This window comes from Barbus barbus, assembly GCF_936440315.1.
Source record: "Barbus barbus genome assembly, chromosome: 4".
NCBI classification, from domain to species: Eukaryota; Metazoa; Chordata; class Actinopteri; order Cypriniformes; family Cyprinidae; genus Barbus; species Barbus barbus.
In genome coordinates, this window is record NC_136732.1 from 26,556,257 (window position 1) to 26,583,411 (window position 27,155).

General features: G+C 37.8%; 1 protein-coding gene across 4 annotated transcripts in view; it reads left to right on the forward strand.

The window, feature by feature from the left end:
* LOC306865040 (septin-9-like) overlaps positions 1 to 27,155 on the forward strand; it is a 94,589-nt gene that overhangs the window by 11,880 nt on the left and 55,554 nt on the right. For 2 of the 4 annotated variants that reach the window (XM_079409384.1, XM_079409380.1), the window contains one exon: positions 885 to 962. Coding sequence is in view for 3 of the 4 variants with exons in the window: in XM_079409380.1 (XP_079265506.1) it covers positions 885 to 962 (78 nt within the window). In the remaining variant the exon portion in view is untranslated. Of the gene's footprint in view, positions 1 to 884; positions 963 to 6,987; positions 7,361 to 14,585; positions 15,227 to 27,155 lie in introns of those variants that run through there. The other 2 variants (XM_079409383.1, XM_079409381.1) reach the window with 2 other exon arrangements.

Consider the following 27,155-nt stretch of genomic DNA (forward strand, 5'->3'; position numbering starts at 1 on the left):
ATCCAAGACCATAATGCATCTGGATTTTTCACTTTGGATTTTTTTTTTTTTTCAACATAAATTCATTCTGTCAGGTGTGGGTGAAGGGATAGAGCAAGGACTCAATTGCAGGAGGCAAAAGGGCTTTATTAATACAAAAAAATGAAATAAACAACAAAAACTACCCCGTAGGGGAAAACAGACTGGCAAGGCAGGACAAGGCTGGACAAGGCAAGGCAAGGCAGGACAGGACTTCAAACAGGGTAACATCGACGACGAACCGGCACAGGACAGAAAGATAAAAAAATCTTACATTTTAATTTGGAATTTTATAATTTTATTAAAATCATCTAAACATACTCTTTTGTGAGTTGAGCCCATCTATGGAAAGGCATGCAGCTTGTTTGATCTTTGTTCTTTATGTGATCACATTTACCAGTAGCATCTACCAAGACATACAGCATGACCTACATTGCAGTCCAAACCTGTGCAAACAGGGGACTTCAATTTGGTCTTTATAGTTTGACCTTTAGAGTCATCCCTGTATCTCACTGTTGTGACATTTAAACACTGTCACTTTGCAAAACTCCAAACTGAATCACTTTTCTTGTATGTTGTCTGATACTTAAACACCCTCCTGGTGATCGTAAGGGTTTTAGTGGCAGCACAGATTTCAAAAGAAGCAGTATTTGATCTGTTTCTGTGTCTGTGACCCATCTGACTTGATTTTACAAACACATGCGGCACATAATTGAGTGGGCCGAGCTTCATTGTTCTGATGTCTGTTCCCAACACATCTGCTTTCCTCTGCTCCATTTTTTTCTGGATACATCTTGCTCTATATCCTTCCTCCTATAATCAGATCATTCTGAAAAGTGTTTCTGTTATGTCTTCTATGTTGACAGGCATTGCGAGGTCCACCAGCGGCAGGGTGAGGAGGCCAGAGAGAAGAGAGGCAACAAGTCCTACTGGTACTGGGTCTGGTAAGTGTTCACATTCACAAGCAGGTTTGCTGTTGTTCATTTTTGCGATACACAGATCAGTGGTTGTCCAAAAAGCTGTGCATTCAGTCAAACTGTACAGTATTTTGGTAGAAGCAGCCAAATTAGGTAGATGCCATCCTGGACAAGTTATGTGGTAAGAAACCATGGACAATCCTATCCTAAAAAAAAAGATCCAGACTACAATATATACAGCAAGGGTTAACAAGGTTTATGCTGTACACAGTTTTGTGTGGTGAATTATTGCCAGATGAAAATTTATTTAATGAAAAAATAATGTAAAAGACATTTGAAAGCCATGTTGTTCATTTTATAAGTTATAAAACTGTCATTTATAAAAGTACTTATTTAAAATTATCATTAATACTATTATTATTAATAATAATAATAACAATAACAACACCAATAATAATAATGATGATAATAATCATAAACCTAATTTGTTTTTAGTTTTATTTATAGTAGAGCACATAAAACTTAAGTATGCATTGCTAAAAGCATTTGCTGCATCAGACATTAGGCTCTGAATTATGATTGACATTGCATGTAAACACAGCTGTTTATGGAGTGCTTGAAGATACACATACAGTTAATGGAAAAAAAGGCATTTAGTTTTACATTCATAACACATTCATTTTCACATCCTGTTCCTGGCTAAAAAAATATAAAATATAAATGAAATAAATAAATACTTAATTTTAGTTTAGTGTTAGCTTGAGAAGCCTTGAGTAGCAACTCCGCAGACACACATGAACACAGACAAAACAGATCTATAGATCTTAATTAATCTTTGTGCATATTTTATCTTAAAAAGTGACTACTGAACATTTCTTACGTCATTGTGTATGACTGTTGAATGTTAAATCAACAAAAATCATATTAACCACATTTAAGTTGTTTTCAAACAAATGCACGATAAACAATTTTGGTATCGTGTTGGATTGCCAATTGATGTCCAGTGAAATATGGACATATGGAACCAGTAGAGAACATGTCATACTGGTTAAAGATAAATAGACCCAAATGTGTGTATTTGTAATGAGTAATTGAGTTTTTAAATGTGTGCGCATGTGTCTTGGGGGACAGTGGTTACAGCAGCTGTCTATTTGTGTTGTTTTCTGTGGAAGAAGGTTATCTAGAGAGAGAGAAACCTCAAAGAGCGGCACAGTTGTTGTGCATCTGTTGGTGCATTTTTGGAAGCGTTCTCTCTCGCAGTGGACAAAGCAAATTACTTCTGATGTTTACATTTATGGAATTGTTTATTTGAACATATGTGGTTGTGTGAGCATTCACACCTTGTGTGTATGTGTGTGTGTGTGTGTGTGTGTGGTGATATCTCACCTCTGAAGCATCCTCTCACAGCGGGAAGCGCAGTCTGCTTTTGTACTGTCAGCACGTCTGCATATGGGGGCTGGTTGAAGATCCAGAGATCTGCTTGACAAACTTCACAAACAAAGCATACAGATAAACACATGTTCACAAATGATGCACACAGGAAAAAGAATGCTAATTAAAGCAAATGTTTGTTTGTGTGCTGTCCAGGCGTTCTTACATTTAAAACCCCAGTTTTACTCTGACATAAAACAGAAAACTGATTTTCTCATACTGTGTGCGTGTGTGTTTGTGTGGTTACAGGCATGTGCATGAGCATGTATGTTTTGGTGTGTTCATGTGTCAGCCATCAGACAACATAAAAAATAACCCTTTAAAGAAGAGGCATACTGTAATACTACTTTAAAAAAATATTTTATTATTATTATTTTTTTTTGTCTTGCATGTAAAACTTCCTAATTACGAATGTGTTATATACTAAGGCCCCCCCCCAATATATGTTGTATTGCATGAAATATTGAAATTCACAATATTTCACAGTTATGATCTGTTTTTGTTTAGTTAGGTCTGTGTTCAGCCTTTCTAGTTTGTGCCCATGTTTATTAGTTAATTAGTTCCACACCTGTTTCTGTTCCCCCTTGATTGTGGTCTGCCTTTAAAGCCTGTGTTCTCCCCGGTTCTGTTGTCTGCTATTATATGTGTTACACCAGCCTGAATCGTTGTGAGTAAAGTTTATTGTTTTGGATATACCTGCCTGCCGTGTCTTGTTTACCTCTTGGGAGTACATACGTAGCAATGTACTGTATACTATAGATATAAACAAGTTATATTTATTACTGTATGCGACCCTGGACCACAAAACCAGTCAGAAGTCGCACGGGTATATTTGCAGCAATAGCCCAAAATACATTGTATGGGTCAAAATTATCGACCTTTCTGGTAGCACCTTATTAGGTAACACTTTATTTTAAGGTGTCATAATACATAGTAATTACTTAAGTTAATTAATTAAGTACTTAGTAGTAGCCGTTGGACTTACATGAAACAAAATGTACTTACCATGTAACTAAGTTATAGAACAGCCTGTACGTACAGTTTGTAATTATAGGCAGCTACTGTTACACCTATGTAACAGGCCGAGTCTGTTACACAGCTACTAGTACACTTAAGTGCAGTCTTTATACATGTGTAGCACCTACAGAAAAATGTGCTATTATGTGGTAACAAACAAGACACATACTGTACTTGGTATACACGTGGTAAATATGTAGTACTTACAATCAAGTGTATGTTAATGTTAAATTGCTCTCCACAACAGTGCTTATATCCACAAACCGTATATCAATGGAAAGATTATTTATTCAGCTTTCAGATGATGTATAAATCAATACAAAAATGGACCCTTATGACTGGTTTTGTGGTCCATGGTCACAAATAATATTTATTACATATTATATGAATATTGTATATAAAATATATGTTTATTAGAACTTATAAAGCACATATTCTGCATGACCATATTCTACATCCCTAATCCTACCTAATACCTAAACGTAACAACTACCTAAATAACTATTGATAAGCAGCAAATTAGCAATTTATTATTAGTGAGAATTGGACCTTCAAGTGTGACCATGATAATATACAGTCCATTAGAAAATGTATTTTTGCATAGCAAATTTGGCCTTGGAAGAAATTTGTGATAGTGAGATTAAAAGTTTCTCTGACAAACTGTTAACTCTTAAAGGGGAGCTTCAAGAGCTCAAGCGTCAGCAATAGCAGTGCTAGCCTTTGCAAATAAACATTCCACGATTAGTACAAGCCTGTTATCTTTACAGAAAACGTACTCTGTTTCAAAGTCAGTCATCTGATTATACTGTGCATAATAAATTAGCGTTTGTGAATTACGGCGGGATAAAAAATAACAACATAGCTGGTCTCATCAGAATCAGAATCAGAATGAGCTTTATTGGCCAAGTATGTTTACACATACAAGGAATTTGTTATAGTGACAGAAGCTCCACAGTGCAACAGAAAGACAGTAACAGGACAGGACACAGGTAATGAAACAAAATAACAGGAAATAGCCAATAACCAATAACTCATGCTATCACAAGCTTTAGAAGTCCCACTTCTGATTATGAGCTCGACAACTTCAAGTGGTCGACTCGCATTGCTTCCATATGCAACTTTTAACTACCACATTCCTATTCACAATCATTCTGTTTGCCCTTGAAGGCAGCATCAGTGAAAACAGGCAGAGACAATGATAGCTTTAGCAATTAGCCTTACAGACAAATGCGTGGTACTTACTTTGTCTGGAGCTGACGTTCGCACAAAGCGCTGGTATTGATTCCTAAACATTTAGGGGAATTTACCGTTTTTTTCTGGGATATTTCCTTTGAAAATGAAATTTAACCACAGTGTCCTCAGCGGCTCAGATCGGAGGAGATTATGGAGACTCCTATGTTCATTAGTGCATCCCAAAACACAACACTTGTAAAGCCTCTTTGGCACTGACAATGTATATCTCCAGTAATGACAGACTGCAGCTTCTCATTCAGGGCTGTGTTTATGCTAATAGGGCAGAGAGCGTCACAAATGGGCGGGACTTTTTCCCCTCAGTAACGTGAACAGAGGGAGAATCTGAAACAGCTCGTTTGGAGAGACTGTTCATGATTTATTGGTTTTATAAAAAAAATGAGCTGGTGGATTTTTAACATTATAGGCTGGTTGTTTTTACACACTGCATCCACACAACTGTTCAAACACCTTATAAAAGTGATCTTTGCACAATAGGTCCCCTTTAAATGGCCTCAGGCATGTGGCTCCATTTATGGTTTTAAGAATATGTATAGTTTGTATTGACTTTTGGTCACTGACTTGCTGTAGAATATGTCAACATGTTCTGTCTTTATGTTATGCACTAAACAAATATGACATGTTGTTGGTTAGAAAGTACATCCTGGCGTCTGTTAGTCGAAACAGAGTCTGAATGACTGCTTAAAACGAGATATTCAACTAATGTGTGTGTATTCTGCTCCAGTGTTATGTTAAGAGCTACACTCTATGACAATCCGTCCGTCCGTCCATCTGTCTATCTATCTACCTATTATAATAATTATTTTTATTATTTTATACCATTTTATGCTATTATTTTTTTGCAGAAAAATGCAAAAACCTCAGAAAAGCAGTTTTATTCAGCATAAAGAGTCTTCCAGTGACACTGTGTGTATATATATATATATATATATATATATATATATATATATATATATATATATATATATATATATATATAATTTAATTACAGCCTTTGTGATTTAATAATCACACCACGTGCTGTTTCATATACTAGTCAGTGCTGAATTTTACTCACATTTGGGCTTGGCAAGTGTCCATTTTGGACTTGTTCAAGGCCATTTCACAGTTCATGTTGGTCACTCTTCTGAGGATGAAAAATACAGAAATCTGTATGACTACAGGAAACTCCATAAAAATATGGCTAGCAAATGTAATGTGTTAATATTAAATCATTTTCATCATTGATTTTGTACAGGCACTTTACCCAGTATTTTAAATTCTGCATTTGACGTCAGTTGAATTGTAGTGTTTTGGGATTGAAGGAAATGGCCGTAAATTTAACGGAAAATGTACTGATAATTTTCCTGGAGATTATCCTTTTTTTCCTACAAATTATTCCCATCCCTGATTATTTTTTTAAACTATTACTTTCAATTATTTACCGATTAAGCCTAGTAATCAATTAAGACCACATTTCTGAGGATTTTAAACAGCACTGTTGATCTGTAAGCTCTTCTGAATGAATATGCTGCTAACAAAGCCTGTAGAAACAGTAAGACTGTGACTCAACCTCCATCTGAGGTCTATGAAATGTCATGTGTTTGGGAATTTAAGGCTGTGAGTCTGGCAGTGAGTGTAGCTCTATGAACACTCTCATAGAGGCAGTATTGTTCCTTTGTTAAGAGGCCTGAGGAGAGAATGCTTTACAAATCACTACTTATCACTACTAGCACAAGATATCTGTGTATTGGCATTTATTGATCAATTTTAATGAATTTGCTTTATTTTCTGTATTATATACATCAATATGGATATAATTGATCTATAGCTCATTTAATTAGAGCTAAAATATATAAAATTTTTGCTATACATTTCTGAGTCTGGAGTGCCTGATCTGGGCTAGTGTATTTCTTCACACGTATTTAGGCTCGTCTCCCAGCTGTCTGCTCGCCAGAAGACCCTGCAACCCCCCCAGAAGAAAAAGCCAAAGATCAGTCCTACTTCATGAACAAAGATCATCCTAAATCCAAATGCTTTCAGACAGGGGTCTGCATCTGCTCTCGTTGAGCAACACAAAGGAAAACTCAGGAATCTGTGTTGTGTGTCTTGGCCGTACTTGAAATTAGGAGCGGCAAGCGGCGTATGAAAATGTTTGTCTACGGTCTGAGCCAGTGTTCAGATGTTTGTTTTCAATCACAGGGGTGTGGTGTCAGTCATGTCTATCTCCTTGGCCCTTTCTCTCGTGACTCACCAGAGCCCTGAAGAAAATCAGAGGGCAGTCCAGGATTCCACAAGCTGCCGAGAGGAGATATTTTGGGAAGAAACGCTCATATCACATGGCCTTGGGTTTCCATCTTGCACACAATGCTGCCTCAGTGTCAGAGGACGGAGAGAGAGAGAGACTTCGAGACAGACGGACACAAAAGAAAGGACAATAAAATCAAAAGAGCATGAATGCTCCATATGATCAGCACATGGGTATGCCGTAATTCTGCATCCGCTCATTATTGCAGCACACGGAAGACATTAAATCAAGAAGATTGGGGTAGAGTTAAAGAGAGAGGAGGAGAGAGAGAGAGGGAGGGAAAAGCCAAAAGAGAGTGAGGGAAAGCAAACAAGGAGGAGAAAGTGTTGGTGCGCTGGGAGAGAAAGAGGAAGTCCAACAAAAAAAGATTGGAAGTGAGACAGGCTACATGTGGCAGAGGAGGGTGTGTGCTTAGCCATGGAGGGGGATAAAATCGCAGGTAAGAGACCGGCACACCACCACCGGGACGCTTCTCCCATGCTGGAGTCTAATTTCCGCTCTTTTAACTTGCTCTATAAGATTTCAGTGGCAGTGTTTTTTTGTTTTTTTTGCTTTAGCTGGGATTTGTGACTTGAGTCGGATGCAAAAACTTGCATCTTCACAAATGTTTTGTGGTTTAAATTGAATTCATTTAGCTTCTTTTATGACTTTTCCACCAGACAGAGCATTTATGCTGTACTACTTTAGTCCCTGGTGGCGTTGGTGCTGCAGAGCAGCCTGCGTTTGTAAGATTTTCCGTTGACAGGGCTGGATTTTCCATAGGCTTTGACTGGAAGACGGAACCCGCTCATCAGGCTGTGACAACAGCCAATAAATAGAGCTGTGTGTGTGGAAGAAATGCTCTGTATCAGTGCTGTGGTGTGCTCTGCACTGTCAGCACACAGGCTTTTTGTAAATGTGTCAGGGACCCTGAGAGCTTCTAGATGCCAGAAAATAACAGTGCTGTGTTTCAGCTGTACAGAAAAAAAGCTAGTACAGTATATAATACAAGCCTTTATCCTTTATCTGAGTTGTCACACCTGGTGCCCTGACAGAGAGCCAGTTCCAGGATAAATACATGAGGAATGACCCTTATGATCTCCATGATCTAACAGCACAAGGTCCCAGATCACTTCTGAGATAGTTAGCCATCAGTCCAGGTGGGTCTATAATGGATTTTGCAGGAACTGGAGAAAATAAAAGCAGCAAATCAGCATGATATTATTAGAAATCAGGTATTTGAATGTTAAATGTGGTTCTAGCACACATGTATATATATTGCATGTTAATGTATAATTTATGAAATGCATCAAAATTAAACTCTAAATTTATGCATTTTAGCAGACAAGTGACTCACAATACAGGAACTAGACCAATACCACAGAGCCAACAATATTCATAGTGCATAATGCCAGGTTTATTAGAAAGATAAGGATAAGCCAAGGAAAAACACAAGAGCAGAGGTGCTAACGAGGTGCTATCATTTATGCTAACGAATGTGCCTAATTTTGAAGGATTAAACTCATTTTGAAGGATTCAATCACTTTACTCAAACCTAAGCTGTAAATTACTCAAATTAATTGTTATAACTGAATCAGAATTTAATCATTTCGTTTGTTTGTTTTTGTATTTCTTGTTTGATGGCATTCAGAAACAATCCTGAAGTACTGTAAATCTATATAATATTGTGACTAAAATTTTAATACATTTATCTGCATATTATATTTTTTATATTGTCAGGATATGGTTAGGTTTAGGGGTAGGGCTAAAAAAATATCTATTCAATTGTAAAATATGATAGTAAGATTCAAGAGTTTTTATTTGTCACATACACAATTATACAGGGTATAACCAGCAGTGAAATGTAGTACAGTATATCAGGGAGTTTTGGTGATTTTTTTTACATTTCTAAATCTGTGTATAGATAAATACTTTAATGTTTTATATTATGTCATTAAGTCCATATTGCGCATTGTAGTGTATACTAATTATTACATTACATTAGTGTATACTAATGAGATCAGGCTGGACAAAGAATAGTCTTTACAAAAAATGGACACTCCATTGTACAGTTTTGATAATACCATTGTACTTTTTTGTTAGTGGAAATCTAGTGAGTAGTGTAAGAGCAGAACAGAATGAACAAATTAATTTAGAACATTGAATCACAGCTGTGTAGACGGATGGACAAACTGAAGAGAGAGAGAGAGAGAGAGAGAGAGAGAGAGAGAGAGAGAGAGAGAGAGAGAGAGAGAGAGAGAGAGAGAGAGAGAGAGAGAGAGAGAGAGAGAGAGAGAGAGAGAGAGAGAGAGAGAGAGAGAGAGAGAGGGGAATGGAAAACAGGAAGTGGTGAATTAGAGAAACAATGTAAGAATGCACCTTATGCTTTTTAATTGAACAAAGGTATGAGGGAAAAAAGTGCAGTTTAATGGTTCACACTCTCTTAGTGTCTTAGGACTATTTTCACAACTCAAAGTTTTGTCCACTGCAATTTTCGGGGATAACATGATGAAAGACTGATGGATGACATACTTCAAATTCAGTATGCCTATCATTTTCATTTTCATCACACGATGTGTGATGACAGAAGTATTCAGAACTATATACAGCCATCCAAGTAACCATAATGCATTGGTCACAGCATTTAACAGCGAATAATTCCGAGAAAGCATGCATACACTTGTGCCACTTCCTCAAAAAGCAACAGCATACTTTTACATCTTTACTTGATTGTGCATCACTTAACAGAAAACAACAGTCTGCATGTCACAGTTGACATTTGTGGCTTCCTTTCTTTTGTATTTTGATCAAGATAGATAATAGAAAACAAAAGCATTGAACACCATGAAGAATGACAGGGTTCACAGCCATTATAAGTCAAATAATGAAATATGATGATGTGACTGATCTGTTCGAGGGATGGTGTCAGGTCTAGTCTTGTCTAAAAACTGTACTCCTGCTGTATTTTGACTCACTGAACATGTTCTGTGTTGATCAACGTTGTTCTTTTACCCCCCCGCCTCCCATTTTTAATCATTTTTCAAGTATTTGCAGGACTACTACAAACACTACTCAGTGATGACTCAAATGTGTCAAGTGAATTATATTTTTTAAATCAATTAATTGGAAAGAACCACCCAAACAGAAAACTGCCTGTGTTTAATGATTGCATAAGAATCAGTGTCTGGCACATATAAAATTAAGACTGAATCTCTAATTCTAATTACTCTGACATTTGAAGAGACAGTTTTTTTAAGAGACATAATTTGCAAGTGTTTTTACACTGGCAGCAAATCTCAGTCAAGTTTTATTAATTTTTTTTTATGTTTCAGTTCTAGTTTGGACATGTAAGTACATGCAAAGACGTCTCTTATTAACTCTGATTTTCAAAATTAAAGGACCATTAGAAGATCTAAATGCCAGTGCATGAAACAGTAACCTAATGAAAATAAATAAATAAGTTAGAGCATGATGACTTCATATCCTGTTGACCATATTCGTTGGTTTTGTGGCGTTACCGCACCTCTAGGGTAAACACGTCTCACGCAGTATAGTCAGGTGCTGACCCTGCATTTCAATAGTGTATATAGCATACGCTCATACTCTGAGGATATATAACTACATCCATATACATTATCATTGAATCCTATTATTTATTCTCTGATTAAATTATAAATATATCAAGGGTGTTAGAACCTCATGGACTAACGATCTCGCTTTTCTGTCAACAGCCAAAGAGCAGGCGTTGTCAGCAGTGCCTCACAAACATGTACTATATAAAATCCTTCACACATGGTCAAAACAGGAAGTAAACGGAAATAACAAGAACCTTCAGCAGGACACCTTCTGAGTGTGCATGATTAAAATAGAAAGAAAAAAAATAGAGACGGCCTTCCTGTTTACATGCAAACTGTATCTGCTAAAGGTAGCACACATGCATTTGGAAAGCTTTGATCGGGGTGTGAAGTGAACTAATAAATACTTGGCCACTTTGTAGCCTACATGTCTGTGTATGTGTATGAACTAAATAAATAAATAAAAATAATATGTATTTCTATACATGTAAATAACTCATGGATCATCTAGAAATGTATTAACTTATTTTAATTATATTTTTCTGAAGTTGCTCTCAATAGACTTTTCATCCCTATCCACTTGGCACGTCTGAATGATGATTTTGGCCAGATTTATGTGCCTTTCGAGAACAAAGGTTACAGGTCCGTGCACATTTTACTGCTCGTCTACATTTCTCACCACACAGGCAAAGAAACACACAGAGAGTAAATCTGAGTGGACTCCCTTGGTGTTAGGGAACTTCTCCAGATGTTGTGCTGCTGGAGAGTGTAATGGGGTCCTGGGAGACACCAGTGCAGATAGCCTGACTGGTGATCTGAGGCAGTGTGTAAACATGCAGAGGCTCAGGGAGGAGGAGGACGACACTGCAGCTATGCTTAGGTTCTAAATTCACAGTTCTACAGACAATTCATACACATCTGGAGAACTAGCAACACAAATGTAACGTAAATCACATGCTACTTACAGGTCCCACCAAAATAGAAGCTAATATTCAAGTAATTGTTTATGTTTTCCAGTGTCAGGGATCTTTCTCTCTCTCTCTGTGGTATGTCAGTGTGGAATGAGTTATGGCTTCTGACAGCATTTGTTTACATAAGCCTCTTTCAGCCTGGTACAGCTCTCCATAACACAGCATGTGAGATCTCACCGTCTGAAGGAATTATGCCAGTGTTAGTTATTTCATATAAGTTTTTACATGCAAGTGTTGGTGCTAGAAACTGGAATGCTTACACGAGTGTCAAATTCCACAACCGTTTGCGTATATTGTGTGTTACAGCGACATCTAGTGGTTATATTGTTTTTTTATTTATTTTATGAATGAGCCATTTCTGTGAATTTTTGTATGGTGTTATGGTGGTGTGTGAATGTTGTCCAGAATTTTGCATGTCACATATGCTTTAGAAAAAGTAGCTAGCTATATGCTACAAGCTAAGTTTAAGACGCCTCTTATACTTCATACTTACTGCATTTATTTGATATATTGTGAAATTTGACTATATATTAAAATATAATTTATTCCTGACAGCACAGATGAATTTTCAGCATCATTACTGCAATCTTCAGTGTCACATTATCCTTCAGAAATCACTCCAATATGCTGATAAAGAATAAATGGTTTATAACATTATAAATGTCTTTGCCGCTTTTGATCAATTTAATGCAGAATAATGCTGAATAAAAGTATTAATACATTTTTTTTTTTTAATCCTACTGTTGTCACAAATATTTAGGCTACCTTAAATGACCTATTCAGTAGTACATTGTTGTCAAACCAGGAATATAAAATTAATTATGCTCCCTTCTGAGTAATCTTTCTGAATAAGCAGCAAATTATTTAGGACGTCTGGGTGTATGTTACTTCATCAAATCAATATTCATGAGTCAGTCTGACAAGGTTAATCCATATACAGTGCCCTCCAAAAGTATTGGAACAGTAAAGACAAAATTGCTCTGTTGGCTGTGGAGTCAAGACATTGACTAATATGATTAAAAGATGAATATGAGACAAAACTACAGAATGTCACATTTTATTATTGGGTGATTCAACACATAGATGTTTTACCAGCTAAGAAGTTCAGCACAGAATTTCATCCCCCTATCTGATGTGAGCATAAGTATTGGAACAGTTACCTCACAGGTCTTTCTGCGTGATCAGCTGTGTCCTGTTGCATTAATCCTTCAGATATTAAAAGCAGGGAATGTGTCGTATCAGTTATATCCATTACTTCTGTATTCTGAATCTTGCATTCGATGATGACACACACAAACCAGGATGAAGATGAGGGAGCTGACTTTGAGAGAAAAGCAAGCGATTTGGACGCTAAAAGAAAAGAGGAGCTATAGAGCTATAGCAAAAATAAAGGGAATGTCGAAATCAAGAGTTTGGGAACCACCAGCGACACCAGCAACCAACAACGACCTGATCGGCTGAGAAAACAACAGTAGTTGATGACAGACAAATCATAAAAGCTGTGAAAATGAACCCTAAAAGACCTGTCTGTAAAATCACCAACAACTTCCAGAAAGCTGGGGTGATGCTCTGACAATCTACTGTCCTCAGGAGACTTTGACACAGAATTACAGATGCTACACAGCAAGATGCAAACCTCTGACCAGCACCAAAAATAGAAAGGCAAGATTAGAGTTTGCAAAAAAGCACAAAGGTGAGCCAGAAGAGTTTTGGAACTGTGTTTATGGACCGATGAGACAAAGATGAACCTTTATCTAAGTGATGGGAAAGCAAAAATGTGGAGAAAAAAAGGGAACTGCAAATGATCCCAAGCATACAGCCTCATCTGTAAAGCATGGTGGAGGTGTTGTCGTGGCATGGGCATGCATGGCTGTCTCTGGAACAGGCCCTCTCAACTTTACTGATGACGTAATGTATGATGACAGTAGCAGAATGAATTTGGAAGGGTATAAAACCATCTTTGCTACCAATATTCAAGAAAATGTCACCAGATTCATTGGGAAGTGCTTCATATTGCATCAGGACAATGACCCAAAACACCCTGTCAGTTCAGTCAAGGAATTTATAAGGGCAAAGAAATGGAAAGTCTTAGATTGCCCAAGTCAATCTCCAGATTTAAATCCGATTGAACATGAATTTCACCAGCTGAAGAGGAGAGTAAAGGCAGAAACTCCCCAAAACAAGCAACAATTGGAATTGGCTGCATTAAAGGCTGGGAAAAGTATTTCAAAGGATGAGACCAAGAGTCTGGTGATGTCTATGGGTCACAGACTCACTGCTGTGATTGTGTGCAAGGGATCTGCAACTAAATAATAGCTTTTAATCTGTTATATCTGCCTTATGTTCAACTGTCCCAATACTTATGCTCACATCAATGAGTGGGATGAACTCTAAAAGTGCTGTTCTTTTTATTTGGTAAAACATGTATGTGTTGAAATGGCTAATAATAAAATGTGATGTCCTGTAGTTTTGTCTCATATTCATCTTTTAATATTTTTAAATGTCTTGACTCCACAGCCAACAGAAAAATTTTGTCTTTACTGTTCCAATATTTATGGAGGGCACTGTATGTCCTTTCTGAAACTTTTCAGATCATTCCTATTACTCTAACAGACTCTCTTCATCTCCTCCCTTACCGGATTTGTGTGGTGTGTGTATGTGTTTGCAAGTCTGTATACAGAAGGCCTGGTGTTTGCATTAGACATGCCTGAAGAGCTGTGAAATCTGCTGTATGATTAGTCGCATACAGCTTGACTTTCCTGTTTTTGTAGGCTTTGGCCCATGACACTTAAGACCTCAGTGCAACACGTATACCCTCCATCTCATAGTGTTTCCCAACAGTCATAGCGTTACAAACAGAGAGGTTTCCGTCAAAAACCCAACAAACCAGTCACACAGCAGCACCATATCTGCAGTTAGCAGATCAAATCTGTAAACAAAACCAGCTCTTCAACTGTAGCCAGAGCTGATAATGTCTGAATGAAACGAAAACGTGTTTAGCAGAAGGTGTGGGGAGAAAAGCAGCTCTGATGGAGTCCGAGCTGTAGATGAGGTCACTGATTTATGACACCCCATGGCCTCAGCCCGTCCTCCACTCTGCTACGAGGAGCGCTGGTGGCCTCAGGCTCAAATTCAGGAAACTACTGGGGAAGCCGCAAGCGCAGACGTGCTCTCCTCAGGGATTGTGATGAAATATGTACTGCCGCTGCTCTCCACTTCTCGCACGGACTGAACTCTTCTGAACTTCTCTGCCCACGGCACCCAATCTGAATGAGCTTAATCTAGAAATACTCACGTTATCTCTTATACGATTGCAAAAGAGTCTAGTTTCGGCACGTTCGGGGGCGGGTTGGAAAGTAAAATTTGAGCATTGACTCAAATAACTCAAGTTAGAAGCCGACAAGCGACTCGGTCAGAGAGAGAGAGAGGGAGGAGAGAGGGAAGGAGTGAGAGAGTGAAAGAGAGCGAATGGGGGTGGGGGGTTGTCATCGGTTTCTCATTCTGAGGTCTGCTGCGTTCAGAGAGCTGGAGGAAGTGGGAAAAACTCAGTTGGTCCTTTAAGAAAGTCGTGGGCTTGGATCTGGGGACCGCTCCGAACGCTTTCTCTTTTTTCCTCCCCGTTACCTCCTAATTTGGAATTTGTTTTGGAGCTGGAGAGCACAAAGTCTGTGAGAGTTTTGCCTTGCTGGGAAAGGTTGCTTTGATCCCGCAGAGTCAGCTTCAAAATGTCTGATTCTAATGTCAATGCGCATTTGGAGGGAATTATCTCAGACTTTGAAGGTTTGTTTTTATTTCTCTTTATAAGGTTCTTTGCATTCTATAAAGAAAAAGTTGTTTTTTAAAGTTCAAAACATTCATCAGAATAATTTGAAATGGTTCTATAACTTATAAATGTTCTCTTAAAACGCAAAGAGTCAACATAAATCTGAGTTATTGTCAATATCTTTATATTAGTGTGTGTGTGTGTGTGTGTGTGTGTGTGGAGTCTCTGTTTCTATAGCTGAGTGTGCTGTGGTTGTGTCAAGCAGGTCATGTGGCCGTCTAGTGATCTGTGTGTGTGTATTTCTCGTACACAGTACGTGCTATTCACTTCTTTCTGTAGGATGTACACACAAACAGTCATGTATGACAGGAAACGTCCTCACTGTTAACACAAAAGCAACTTTAACCATCAGCACACTGACCATCATACCTGGCTGCTGCTGTTCCGCCTGCTCACCTCCTCGAGCGTCAAGTCTGTGTTTCTGTCTTTCATTTTTTCCATCGGTGTGCTCCTGGCATTGATTTGCTCTGTCATCCCCCTTTCCCCCTTTTCTCTCTCAACACCTCTCATCCAGCTGCGAGAGACCCTGACAAACGCACACGCTTCTCATACACTAGATGCATTCCCACTTGTCTGGCTTTTTCTGTGTTATTACTTCTCGGAATGCGTTTTGTGCCAAATATCAGGAGGTTAGAGGACAAGGAACGGCATGCGGGTCAGGGCAGGGTGGTCTTCATATGTCAGCTGATGACCTTGCTCACCCAGACAAGAAGCTTTAGCTGTGCACCTGGCTGCTTCTTCATGGATATACACTTTGTCTCAGAGAGAAAGAGATACTTAAATGGATGAGAGAGGGACAGACAGAAAAAAAGCCAGACAGTTTGCTCTGGCTTTGAGCGAAAACTTACAGAAGAATGAAGGAGGAAATTCCACAGAAAGCACAGAATTCTGTGGGTGCCGAAAATGGCAGGTTTGCCAGACGTGGAGTTTCATCTCAATTTAGAGGTGTCTTTACAGACCTGAATGGAGCTTTTCTGACAAAGCCTAAACGGCAAAAGGTCTGGTCCACATTGCAGCATATTGTAGCTAAGAACTGTTTACTTTGACAGGAAAAATTCTGGGCAATACTGATAAGCGAATAATTATTTTTTATGATATGGGTGATGATAATAATAATAGATAGCTGATATCAAATTTCAATACTATTTCATCTATATAAATGAAAAACCAAGCATTAAAACTAAAATCAGTTGTTTTAAACTCTACAGGTGAATTTAGGCATCATTATAATGTAAAGTATGAAGTTACATTTAGCAACAGTGTTAATACATTTTTGGTGCTTTTAAAGAATAACTTGAGTTAAAAAAAATTATGGAAATGAGCATTAACAATTAAATATATAATTTGGAAGGATAAAATCACTTAAAAAATTATTTTGGTAAATAACAATATGGTACCAATATATTGTGAACCCCAAATAATATGTAAATGAACAAACCACAGTTTATTTAGTTATGTGCAATTTAGGGGTGGAGTTATCCGAAATAGACTGGTATGAAAAAATTATTTAAATAAAGATGCAGCAGTCCTGTTTATATTTTTGTTTTTTCATTTTTACATGGAAAAAAACACTGAAAAAAGCAACTGTATATACAGTTCTGCTTGTGGATATATGTGCACTTACTAGTAAGCCTGCAAATCCAGTGAAAGCTTGCCAAATCAAGAGAGAGTTTTTTTCCCCCCAGCTTTTTTGAGTAGTATGCAGCAAGCTGTCAGTGAACCATCTGTGAGCGGTCTCAGGCTGAGACTAAACCAATACAGACACATTCAGTGTCATTCATAAGTAAACAGTGGAGTGAGACTACTTAGATGATCGGGATAGATAGAAACATTTGTTTATGTGTTTGTTTTCAGACAACAATTCCAGTCCAGCCAAGTATTTATGTGTCTCTAAATGGGTCCTGTTGGAGTACTCTGGATGACCTAAATTGGCACCTTTTGGTCATTTCATGGATACATGTCAACTATTTCATACTTGGACTCATTACATTGCTAACAAATCAGACATCAGGAGGGGAAAAACACTCATTATACTGCGACCAAACCACTTTCATGTTGTTGCATGTAAAGCTAAATGTTGTCTCTAAAGTCATCATCAAGCGTGGCTATTTGCAGAGCTTATAGGCAGGACTGACCACACCATAAAGAGAAGAATGCACTTTATAGTGTGGTTCTGTGCAATGTTACCTCGGGGAGGGAAAAGCGTCTCACAGCTGTATATTCACAAATTCCATTAGCTATGGTTAATGGCTAGTAAATAAACAAGCAAATTCTAGGCTAATTTTCACATGGAGATATGGTAATCCTTTAATTATTGCTTAAAAAAAGAGTTTAGACAGTATGATTTTACCAGCAGGTCTAATTGAAGAACTAGCATAATTTCAAAACCTTGGTGATGTTTGTCAACCAGCATGTTCTTTTTAATAAAGAGAGATGACTAGAGCAACGTCTTGCTAGTTGAGAATCCTAGTGGGAAAGCAGTGCACAACATATGCTATGTTAGCAATGCTAGGTTTCTCATCAGGTTAACTGCTCCCAAAGAAAACCAATGAGATGCCAGCAGCACTGTTCTGCCAATGACCGAACACATCACTTACAGCCTAATGCTGTTTTTACACTTTCAGAGAAGGCTTGTGGTTGGGAACGGAGCAATAAATGACTTAAATTTATTCAATGCTGGCCTCCACACAAGGAAATTGGCTTAATATATGAAGCTCATAACTTCTGAAATTCATAACTGTACTTTTGAAGTGTGAACAAACTGATATACTCCCTTGAAACATGTGCTATGTGCATGTGTTACAATGACAGGTCACATGACTGTGAAGTTTATGGCCATCTGTAACGGAAAGGATATTAAAAGTTCTCACTTTTGACTTTATGAATGTCCTCAAGCTTATCATAATAAGCCTGACCAGTTAACCCTTGCTAAGCTGTAGTACATGTGAATGTGTTATGGTTATGAGTGTTGGTTTAACTCTGAGACTGGTTAAGACTGGTTATGATGCACTTACTGTCTTACAAATATTTCACAATCATTTCAAGTAGATGTGTGGGTGTGTATGGGAGGGGTGACAGTCTGGTAGGGGAGGTAAAATAGAGACAGGAAAAGTTAATTAAAATAAGAGATAAAAGATAGGTGCATGAGAAAGAGAGGTTATTGATAACAGTTGTGTCACATGCATTTTCATACGATTTTCCCCAGTCTCGTGATTTTTTTTTTGCCTTTCTTAGAAATGGCCTTGAAAAGAGATCTGTAATCATTGGGGTTGAATTAACTAGTCAACTTATAGACTAGTTGATTATAGTCTGAAAATCCAGTTTTGGTATCTGGCTTTAGTTGGTCGAAACTAGTCATTAGCTGGTTCACCAGCCACCATTCTATAATTATATATATATATATATATATATATATATATATATATTATAAAGCTATAATTATAAAGCTTTCCTGTCTTAAAGAAAAAAAATCACCCCAAAAAGGAAAATTGTGTCATAATTTACTCACCCTCATGTCAGTCCAAACCTGTCTGACTAACTTTTGTTATGTGGAACCTAAAAGAAGATATTTTGAGAAATGTTGGTAACCAAACAGTTCTGATGTCCGTTTACTTCCATTGTATGGACAAAACACCTTTCTATGTTTCACAGAACGTATAGAACAGGTCAAACAGGTTTACAACAACGTAGGGTGAGTAATCAAAGGGTTACTCCACCCCAAAATGAAAATTGTCATTAATCACTTGTCGTTCCAAACCCGTAAAAGATTTGTTCGTCTTCAGAACACGATTTAATATATTTTGAATGAAAACCGGGAGGCATGTGACTGTCCCATTGACTGCCAAACAATTAACACTGTCAAGGCCCAGAAAAGTATGAAAGACATCGCCAGAGTAGTCCATCTGCCATCAGTGGTTCAACCGTAACGTTATGAAGCTATGAGAATACTTTTTCCAAAGAAAAAAATAAACAACGACTTTATTCAACAATTTGTCTCCTCTGTGTCAGCGTAGCACCATTTTGGAGAGTATCCACTGGACGCAAACTGCGTACGCTGTTCTGTGTCAGCCGCACCACACGGATACGTCTTCTACGTTTATTTAAGCTTTGATTTGAATGAAAACAGTGTATCCGTGTGGCACGGCTGACACAGAACAGCGTACACTGTTTGTGCACTTGTGACTAGGGCTGGGTATCGAGTTCGATACTTTTTAGGCACCGACCGAATTGCCTCGATACCACCGAGTATCGAAAAACGTCTTGTCGTTCGGTACCAAATTTCGATACCTAAGGGGTTAATCTCATCACCGTCAGTGAGCCAATAATCCTGCAGCACTAGGTGTGTTGACTAGAAACGGTGACGCGCAGATTGATCAGTGTTTGACATCCGCGAGAGCGTTTCGAAAGCGCACAGAGCAGTCCGCTCTTTATATCGCGCGGTTTGTTAGCTATACACAGACTGAAGCGCGCGGTCATTTCAGCGTCTGCCGCCTCACTAAATGAGGACATAAACACATGAACAACATCTCCAGACCTGCTCTGAGACTCACTTCATGAGCATTTTACCGTTTGATTCGAGTAAAACTATAGCGTCATATCATATACACACAGAACTGTAAAGGTATTCCCGGAAACCCGTCAAAATAAAAGTTCGGTTTAACTTGGAAGACACTGCTGCAGAAATATATTAATATTGTTCAGCAGACAGTACATACTGCTACTATTAAAACTTTTTTTTTTTAGTAATGATCACACAACAGTTATTCCATGTTTTAATTTTAATAGTAACCCCCTTTGTTTGCCAAAATAAATAAACTTTTTTTTTTTTCAATAATTTAAAAGATAAATTAATGTTTTATGTCTTCATTTGAAAACCAGATACAGAACATAGAATTTCTGAGGAAAAATAAAACATTTCATAAGGCTATTTTAAGAATAAATTTAAATAAACTAAGTTGTTTTTATGCATTCAAATAATTAGACATACTACACCAGAATTTAATAACAATAAAACATATGGTGAAAGAAAATAAAACACCCACTTATGAAAGTGGATGAAGATTTTAAATTTCTTGAAGTCTTTAACAACCTAGAAATGATGATGTTTTAAAATGAACACGCACTAATGTAAACATAGCCTAACAGATGTGTAAACTGAAAACTATTTGAACTTTATTAAAATTATTTATTTATTTATTGTGTTGGATATATTTTGTTCCTTTTGTGCAGTGGCTCAGGAGATGAGGCTTTGAGTCTGTATAAATATCAACAAGCTAAAAAAAAAGTTTTTTGAGATAATGTAATCTTATTAAAACTGATTTCATAAAACTGGTATCGAAAAAAGTATCGTTCAGGAACCGGTATCGAACTCAAGGTATCGGTATCGATATCGAAAATTTTTGAACGATACCCAGCCCTACTTGTGACCATAGTTAGTTAACGGTGTTTTTGGGAAACAAACCCCTAAACTGTATTTTCTAACTTTGTAATCAACTAGTTGCACTTCAGTTGCACCTCAAATACTGTATGCCCCATGCACTGTGGCTGCATATCCATAGTTTTGCACTATTACTTATAACCTGAAATTACAAGTCAAATCAAAGTGAACCCAGAGCATCGTGTTATAAACAAACTGCTCTGAAGCTAATCAGCAGTTACCCTGAGGCTAATCAAAACTTTAAGTGAGTGGGACATGACTGTTTTCAACCATGATGAATTTAACAGGAGAGATATACACACATTTGTTTCTCACCTGCATTACCTCTGCTAACACAGCATTGGACTTGCCTCCACTGCGTATTGAGGTAAACCTCTATTTGTAGTTTAGTTCTGGATACTAATTGATGAGAAGTCATGCATATTACGTACAACCAAATACACGCTCTTGCTTCCATAGATGTGCATGTGTTGTGTGCATAAGCACAGAGTTGTGTGAAAGCAAATGCATCTGTGTGAGTTTGTATGTACGTGTTTACTCAAAGCTGCAGCTGTGTGTACTGTGGGAGAGAGAGCGAGAGGGCTCTTATGTGTTTTCGTGCGGCCCATTTCCCACCACAGCCTGAGGCTGCGTCACACAGCTCCCAAACTCTCACAGATCAGCAAGGCCAAACATATCATTACAGCAGAATCATAACTCTCTGTTTGTATCCTGTTGTTTTTGCCGGTACATAACTCATACACCTCTGATTCTTCTGGATGGGCAGATATGACTGTGATAATTACGTCAGATTGCTCTTGAGATTAGAGTTGAACGGACCAAATATCTATCAAACTACCCACTTTTATTTTAGTTAGTGGAGCTTGCTCAGGGAAGCATCACTATCACAATTGCTCATACTTTGGCGTGCAACTCAAGACACAAACACAATATTAAAATGGAAAAAAATCCCATAGATTTACACTGAGAGGACTAGAATAGCAACGACTGAGACTTATAGTAAACAACCACCTTGCAACAACCCAGAACAGAGCCAATGCATTAGAAATCTAAAACTTTTCTACTATGTAGGCTAGTATGCGAAAAACAGTATGTGAATAGTATGTCCGTATTCATAGTATTGAAAAACAGTATGACCTACTACTTACGGAGACATTTTTATATACGCATTTGATGAACACACCATGGGGGAGAATTTATAAATGGAAGTGAGGCAACACATCTGATGCTGTAGGTCATATGACCATATCAACATGATGGATATAGTACATCCAAATTTCATTCATATGATCCATATTCATGCAAAAAAAAAGTAAAATGTACTCTACTATCAAGTGTATGATTTTTAGGTTATTTTGTCATTCAGTCTGAAAGCCCATCCCCTTCAGTCATGTTTTTTTTTTTTTTTTGGATGAGTGCATCACCTCAGTATTTGTGAAGTGCACTTCTTGTTTGAATTTTCAGGGTGAACACATCACTCACACTATTCATACTACAAAATGGCACAGAACGATGCACAAGTACACAATGCTACTTAAAAGGTTAGTTCACCCAAAAATGAAAATTCTGTCATTAATTACTCACCCTCATGCCATTCCCGTAAGACCTTCGTTCATCTTCGGAACACATATTAAGATATTTTTGATGAAATTTGAGATCTCTCTGACCCTCCATAGACAGCAATGCAACCACCATGTTCAAGGCCCAGAAAGGCAGTAAGGACATCGTTAAAATAGTCCATGTGACATCAGTGGTTCAACCGTAATTTTATGAAGCTACGAGAATAATTTTTGTGTGCAAAGAAAACAAACATAACGACTTTATTCATAAATTTTCCCTTCCGTGTCAGTCAAATGTAGTTAACTTATAGGCTTTTTCTTAAATTTATTTCATTTCAGTGCATTTTGTGATCTAGATCTTTTAGTTGCTCAATATAGTTTTTGAAACCACGGACAGACAGAGGTTTGAAGCTCTCATCAAATGTGTCTAGCCAGCTCACCCTGTCAGAAATACACATGCACCATACTGAGATGAAGATTCTTATGTAAGAGGTCATGTGCTTGTTTTGGCTGTAGTGCACTGTATGGTTTTTATACTGTACTTTATAGAGTCCAAAAGCACAGAGTGATTGGACTACACAGTAAAACATGCCAGTAATCATTGACGTCCCGTCAGTGAATGAAAGGGTTGTTTGAGGACAGATACTGAGAGAGATTAATCCTGTTGTATATCAAACTATTATGATTCATCTGTGTATGCCTCTACAGGTATATAGCATAAAGTGCCAAGTATATTATTGTCTGGACTAAAGGAACAAGACAGACAATGTCTCTTCCTGTTTAACACATATTCACAATCATTTTCAGTTGAGCCATAATCCTGCCCAAGGGACTTTGTGTGTGTGTGGACTGCTACTAAGGTTTTGTTGACTATGTTTGCTCTAATCAGAGAATGCACAATGCATGCAGGATTCCTTTTTAATCCAGCCACACTTTGAAATGACAGGAAATGATACCATCAGGGCGCAGTTTAAAAGAAAGCCCCCTCTGAAGATGACTCATGAGAAAAATGGTGATTCTCTCCTCTGACTCATGAGAAAAAGCAAAGCAGTTCAAAATAAATATATGTTCTGAGCCTGAATTGAGAGTTTCACATATCCAATCATAATGCAAAAACACTCTTTTTCATTTGCTTCAAAGTGTAAGGAAATAATAATAAATATAGCTGCAAGCAGCGATTCCGGGGCCAAGCCCACGAATGGGCTGTAGCATGGCGCAGAGTGGGAAGAGCATAAGAAGCTGAAATAAAACATACATGGAAAAAACAGATAGGTTCAGAAGTACAGAAGTTCAGATGAGAATGACCAAACACGCGTTTCTGTTTCAAGACGAACGAGCACGGAAGATCCAACGACCGAAACAAAATCAACGTTTCCACGGTACTTCCTGCGGTCTGGCCATGTGCCACCCTGGCTTCGAACCCTCGACTTGTAAGGTTCGGGGCTGGATGCTTAGCAGACTGTGCTACTCGGTCACTGCACATTTGACAGGCTGCCGAGGAGAGGTTTAGGTGTGAGAATGAGCTGACAAAAAAGTTATTTAGCATTTTAACCAGCGTAACACAAAGTTAATTGTAACGCAGCTTATGGTTAATTCGATAGCTGAAGAGTCACATTAAACAGAATGGTAATTGTTTAGCCTGTAACTTAGAAGAATGCTAAGATTACTAGTATAAGTCAACAAATTTAAAAATGGCGGACACGTGGTTCAACCAATCCTGGCAAAATCATCAACCTTATAATTTTCTGACTGACTGTTCAAAAGTTATAAGTGAAAATGTGAATTTTTGGTATCTCACGACCCATAGGTGACGCTGTTCCCCACTTTGGCATGGACCCTCAGACCATGGTGTTGATGAAGCATACCGAGTTTTGTTTCGATTGATCAAAGTTTGGCTGAGATACAGCCTCTGAACCAATTTTTGGTCGACTTTAAGTTCACAAAATCATAACTTTTGAACAAAGATGAATAAAAAAAATGTTCCGTCATTTCTGTGTGGCTCAGTCCAAAGATCATCTGAGCCAATTTTGGGAAGAATTGGATCAATTTTCAAGGAGTAGTAGCAAAAAGACAGAATACTGTACTTTTCAAAATGGCCGCTACTGTAATGAGTGGAGTCTTACTGTAAGCTATTGAGTGTGATGAAGGAAAGGAAAGGAAAGGAAAGGAGAGGAAAGGAAAGTGGTGTGTGGCCAAGTACTCGGACCCATACTCGGAATTTGTGCTCTGCATTTAACCCATCCAAGTGTACACATAGTAGTGAACATACACCCGGAGCAGTGGGCAGCTAATGATGCGGCACCCGGGGAGCAGTTGGGGGTTCGGTGACTTGCTCAAGGGTCTCACCTTAGTCGTGGTATCGAGGGTGGAGAGAGTGTTGGTTATTCACTCCCCCCCACCTACAATCCCTGCCGGACCTGAGACTCGAACCCACGACCTTCAGATTACAAGTCCAACTCTCTATCCATTAGGCCACGACGAGCATGAAGAGAGTAATCAGGTGTACTAAGTTTTTTTTTTTTAACTGCTGGTGGCGCTATAGAGTTGATTCTAGAGACCCCAAAGTTGGTCAGATCAATATTCATGACCTTTACTACAAGTGTGCCAAATTTAATAATTTTCCTATGTTTCGTTCATAGGGCTGCCATAGACTCCCATTGGGGAAAAATAATAATAAAACTTACAATTACAATAGGGGCTACAGCCCATTCTGGGCTTGGCCCCTAATAAAAAAAAAAAAAAAACACTCAACCACTCAAAAATAAAACAAATGCCTGGCAGGCCTCTTTTCCTTATCCAAATGCAAGGGTACTGTAAAACAGGACCATCGGCTTCCATCCTTTCCTGCTGAACGGAGGTCAGTTTTCCTGTGTGTTGGAAGAAAATGGATCCATGTGTGCTGTGTTACGATAAGAATGTCACTGAATAGCATGCCATAAAATGCAGAGGTACATAATGGACACCTAGTCTAAATGAGACAATGGACATCCTGAGAAACATGGACCTGCCCTGCTGAAAGATCTGAATTCCTACCTGCTCTTAAACGAATAGTTCACCTATCTGTCAAATGAAAGTCAGCAGGGTCCAAAACAATATTGTTCTCCCTGTCATTGTACAGAATAATACTAATAATAATAATTATAATAATAAAACCTTCCAAAGACAGAGATGTTTTTTCAAATTAATTTTTTTAATTTTTGTCATTTAAAAAAATATATATTTCTATTTAGCATTAATGTATTTTATTTTAGTGTTTTTAGTATTTCAGTTAATTGTCAAGGCAACATTTATAATTTATTTATCTTTTTCAAGCTTAATTTTAAGTATTTCATTTATATATTGTTTTATTTCAGATTTGATTCAATGCATGAAGTTTTCATGAGCTTTAGAATAGACATAGCCACCTTTAGTCTAGGATCTACAGGGATAGACTCTTAATTTTCCTATTTTGTCCCACAGCTGGATGCATATGTGATCGCAGCAATCGTTTATTTCTCATGAATAAGGCTGCCGATAGAACTTCAAACACTGATCGTCTCCCACACTGAACTAAGATCCAGCTGTGAATTGGATGCCTTGAAGTTTGTATGACAAAAAGGCAAGATTTGCAAAGACCCTTTGCATCCATCCAGCATTTATTAGCTCCACAGAAAGAAAATTTGCTAAAATATGATTTCAGAGTTGTTTCAGGGAGATGCCAACAAAAGTTTCCAGTAAGTAGATTGTACTGTTTATTTAGCTAATGTGCCATGGGCACCTATGCCAAATCTTACTAGGCCAAACTGCTGTTTCAGTCATGAAATAGTCGCTGAGCTTCAAAACCATGTGCTAAAATAAGCCACTTGGAAATTACTTAACTTACACATGTCCAATATTTTGCCAGGACCAGCTTAAAAAAAATGATGGGATGTTGTTAACAAACAGCAGTGCCAAGGGGCCATGCCGTTCTACAAGAGAGAGAGATTGATATGTGGTTTAATGTTTGGACAGACAAACTGGATGGAATAGCAACCACCTGCTCAGAACTTAAAGGCATAGCGCTGCTGTTGGCCATTAATATGACTGCTGTGTCTGTGCATGACTCAAGTGTCTAGAAATTTCCCGGGGATTAATGCAGAGAAATGTCCTGAGCGACCCAAGCATGCCATTGTGTGTCCCTTTCCGTCAAGCGCCACATTGCAGATAATTGACTAATCAAATCTTAAGGCTGCCCAGCTCCAGTTTCAGAACCTCATCAATGTTTGCACTCGTAGCTGTGGGTGAAACTGAAAACGTTTTTTTTTTTCTTCCTTGATGCAATGCCAGCAATCTATCTCTCACTGCACTAGGGTCAGAAATGAACTAGGGCTAAGGGCAAAAATGCTGAAATTTACAAAATGCCCCTGATGCATCATTCAAGATTCAAGATTTTTATTTGTCACATACACAATTATACAGAGTATAACCAGCAGTGAAATGTAGGTCAGGTCCGCTCCAAGGACAGTGCAATTATAAAGTATACAAATATTAAGAAAAAGTAGGAAAAAAAAATAAAACAAAATAAAGATAAAAAATATAAATATAAATGTGCAGGTCAGTATGTTGTTGACTTAGATAATAATAAGAGGAATGTGCAAAAAGTTGTACAGGGTATGTAAATAGCAGCAATATGAGGTAGAACAAATTCTGAAGCTTATTGATATAACTTATGCATCATATGTAGAGGCAAAAACAGAGAGATAGATAGAGGTGATTTTTCTGTTTCCTAACAATTTGTCCATTTAGCCTTATATGAATCTAACATTTAATAAAATTCTATTTACAAATGTTTCGCTTCCTATGCGAGTTGCACTGTCAAAAGTTACCTAAATGTTTACATTTTGCTAAATATTTCTGCTATTCGTTTAAAGT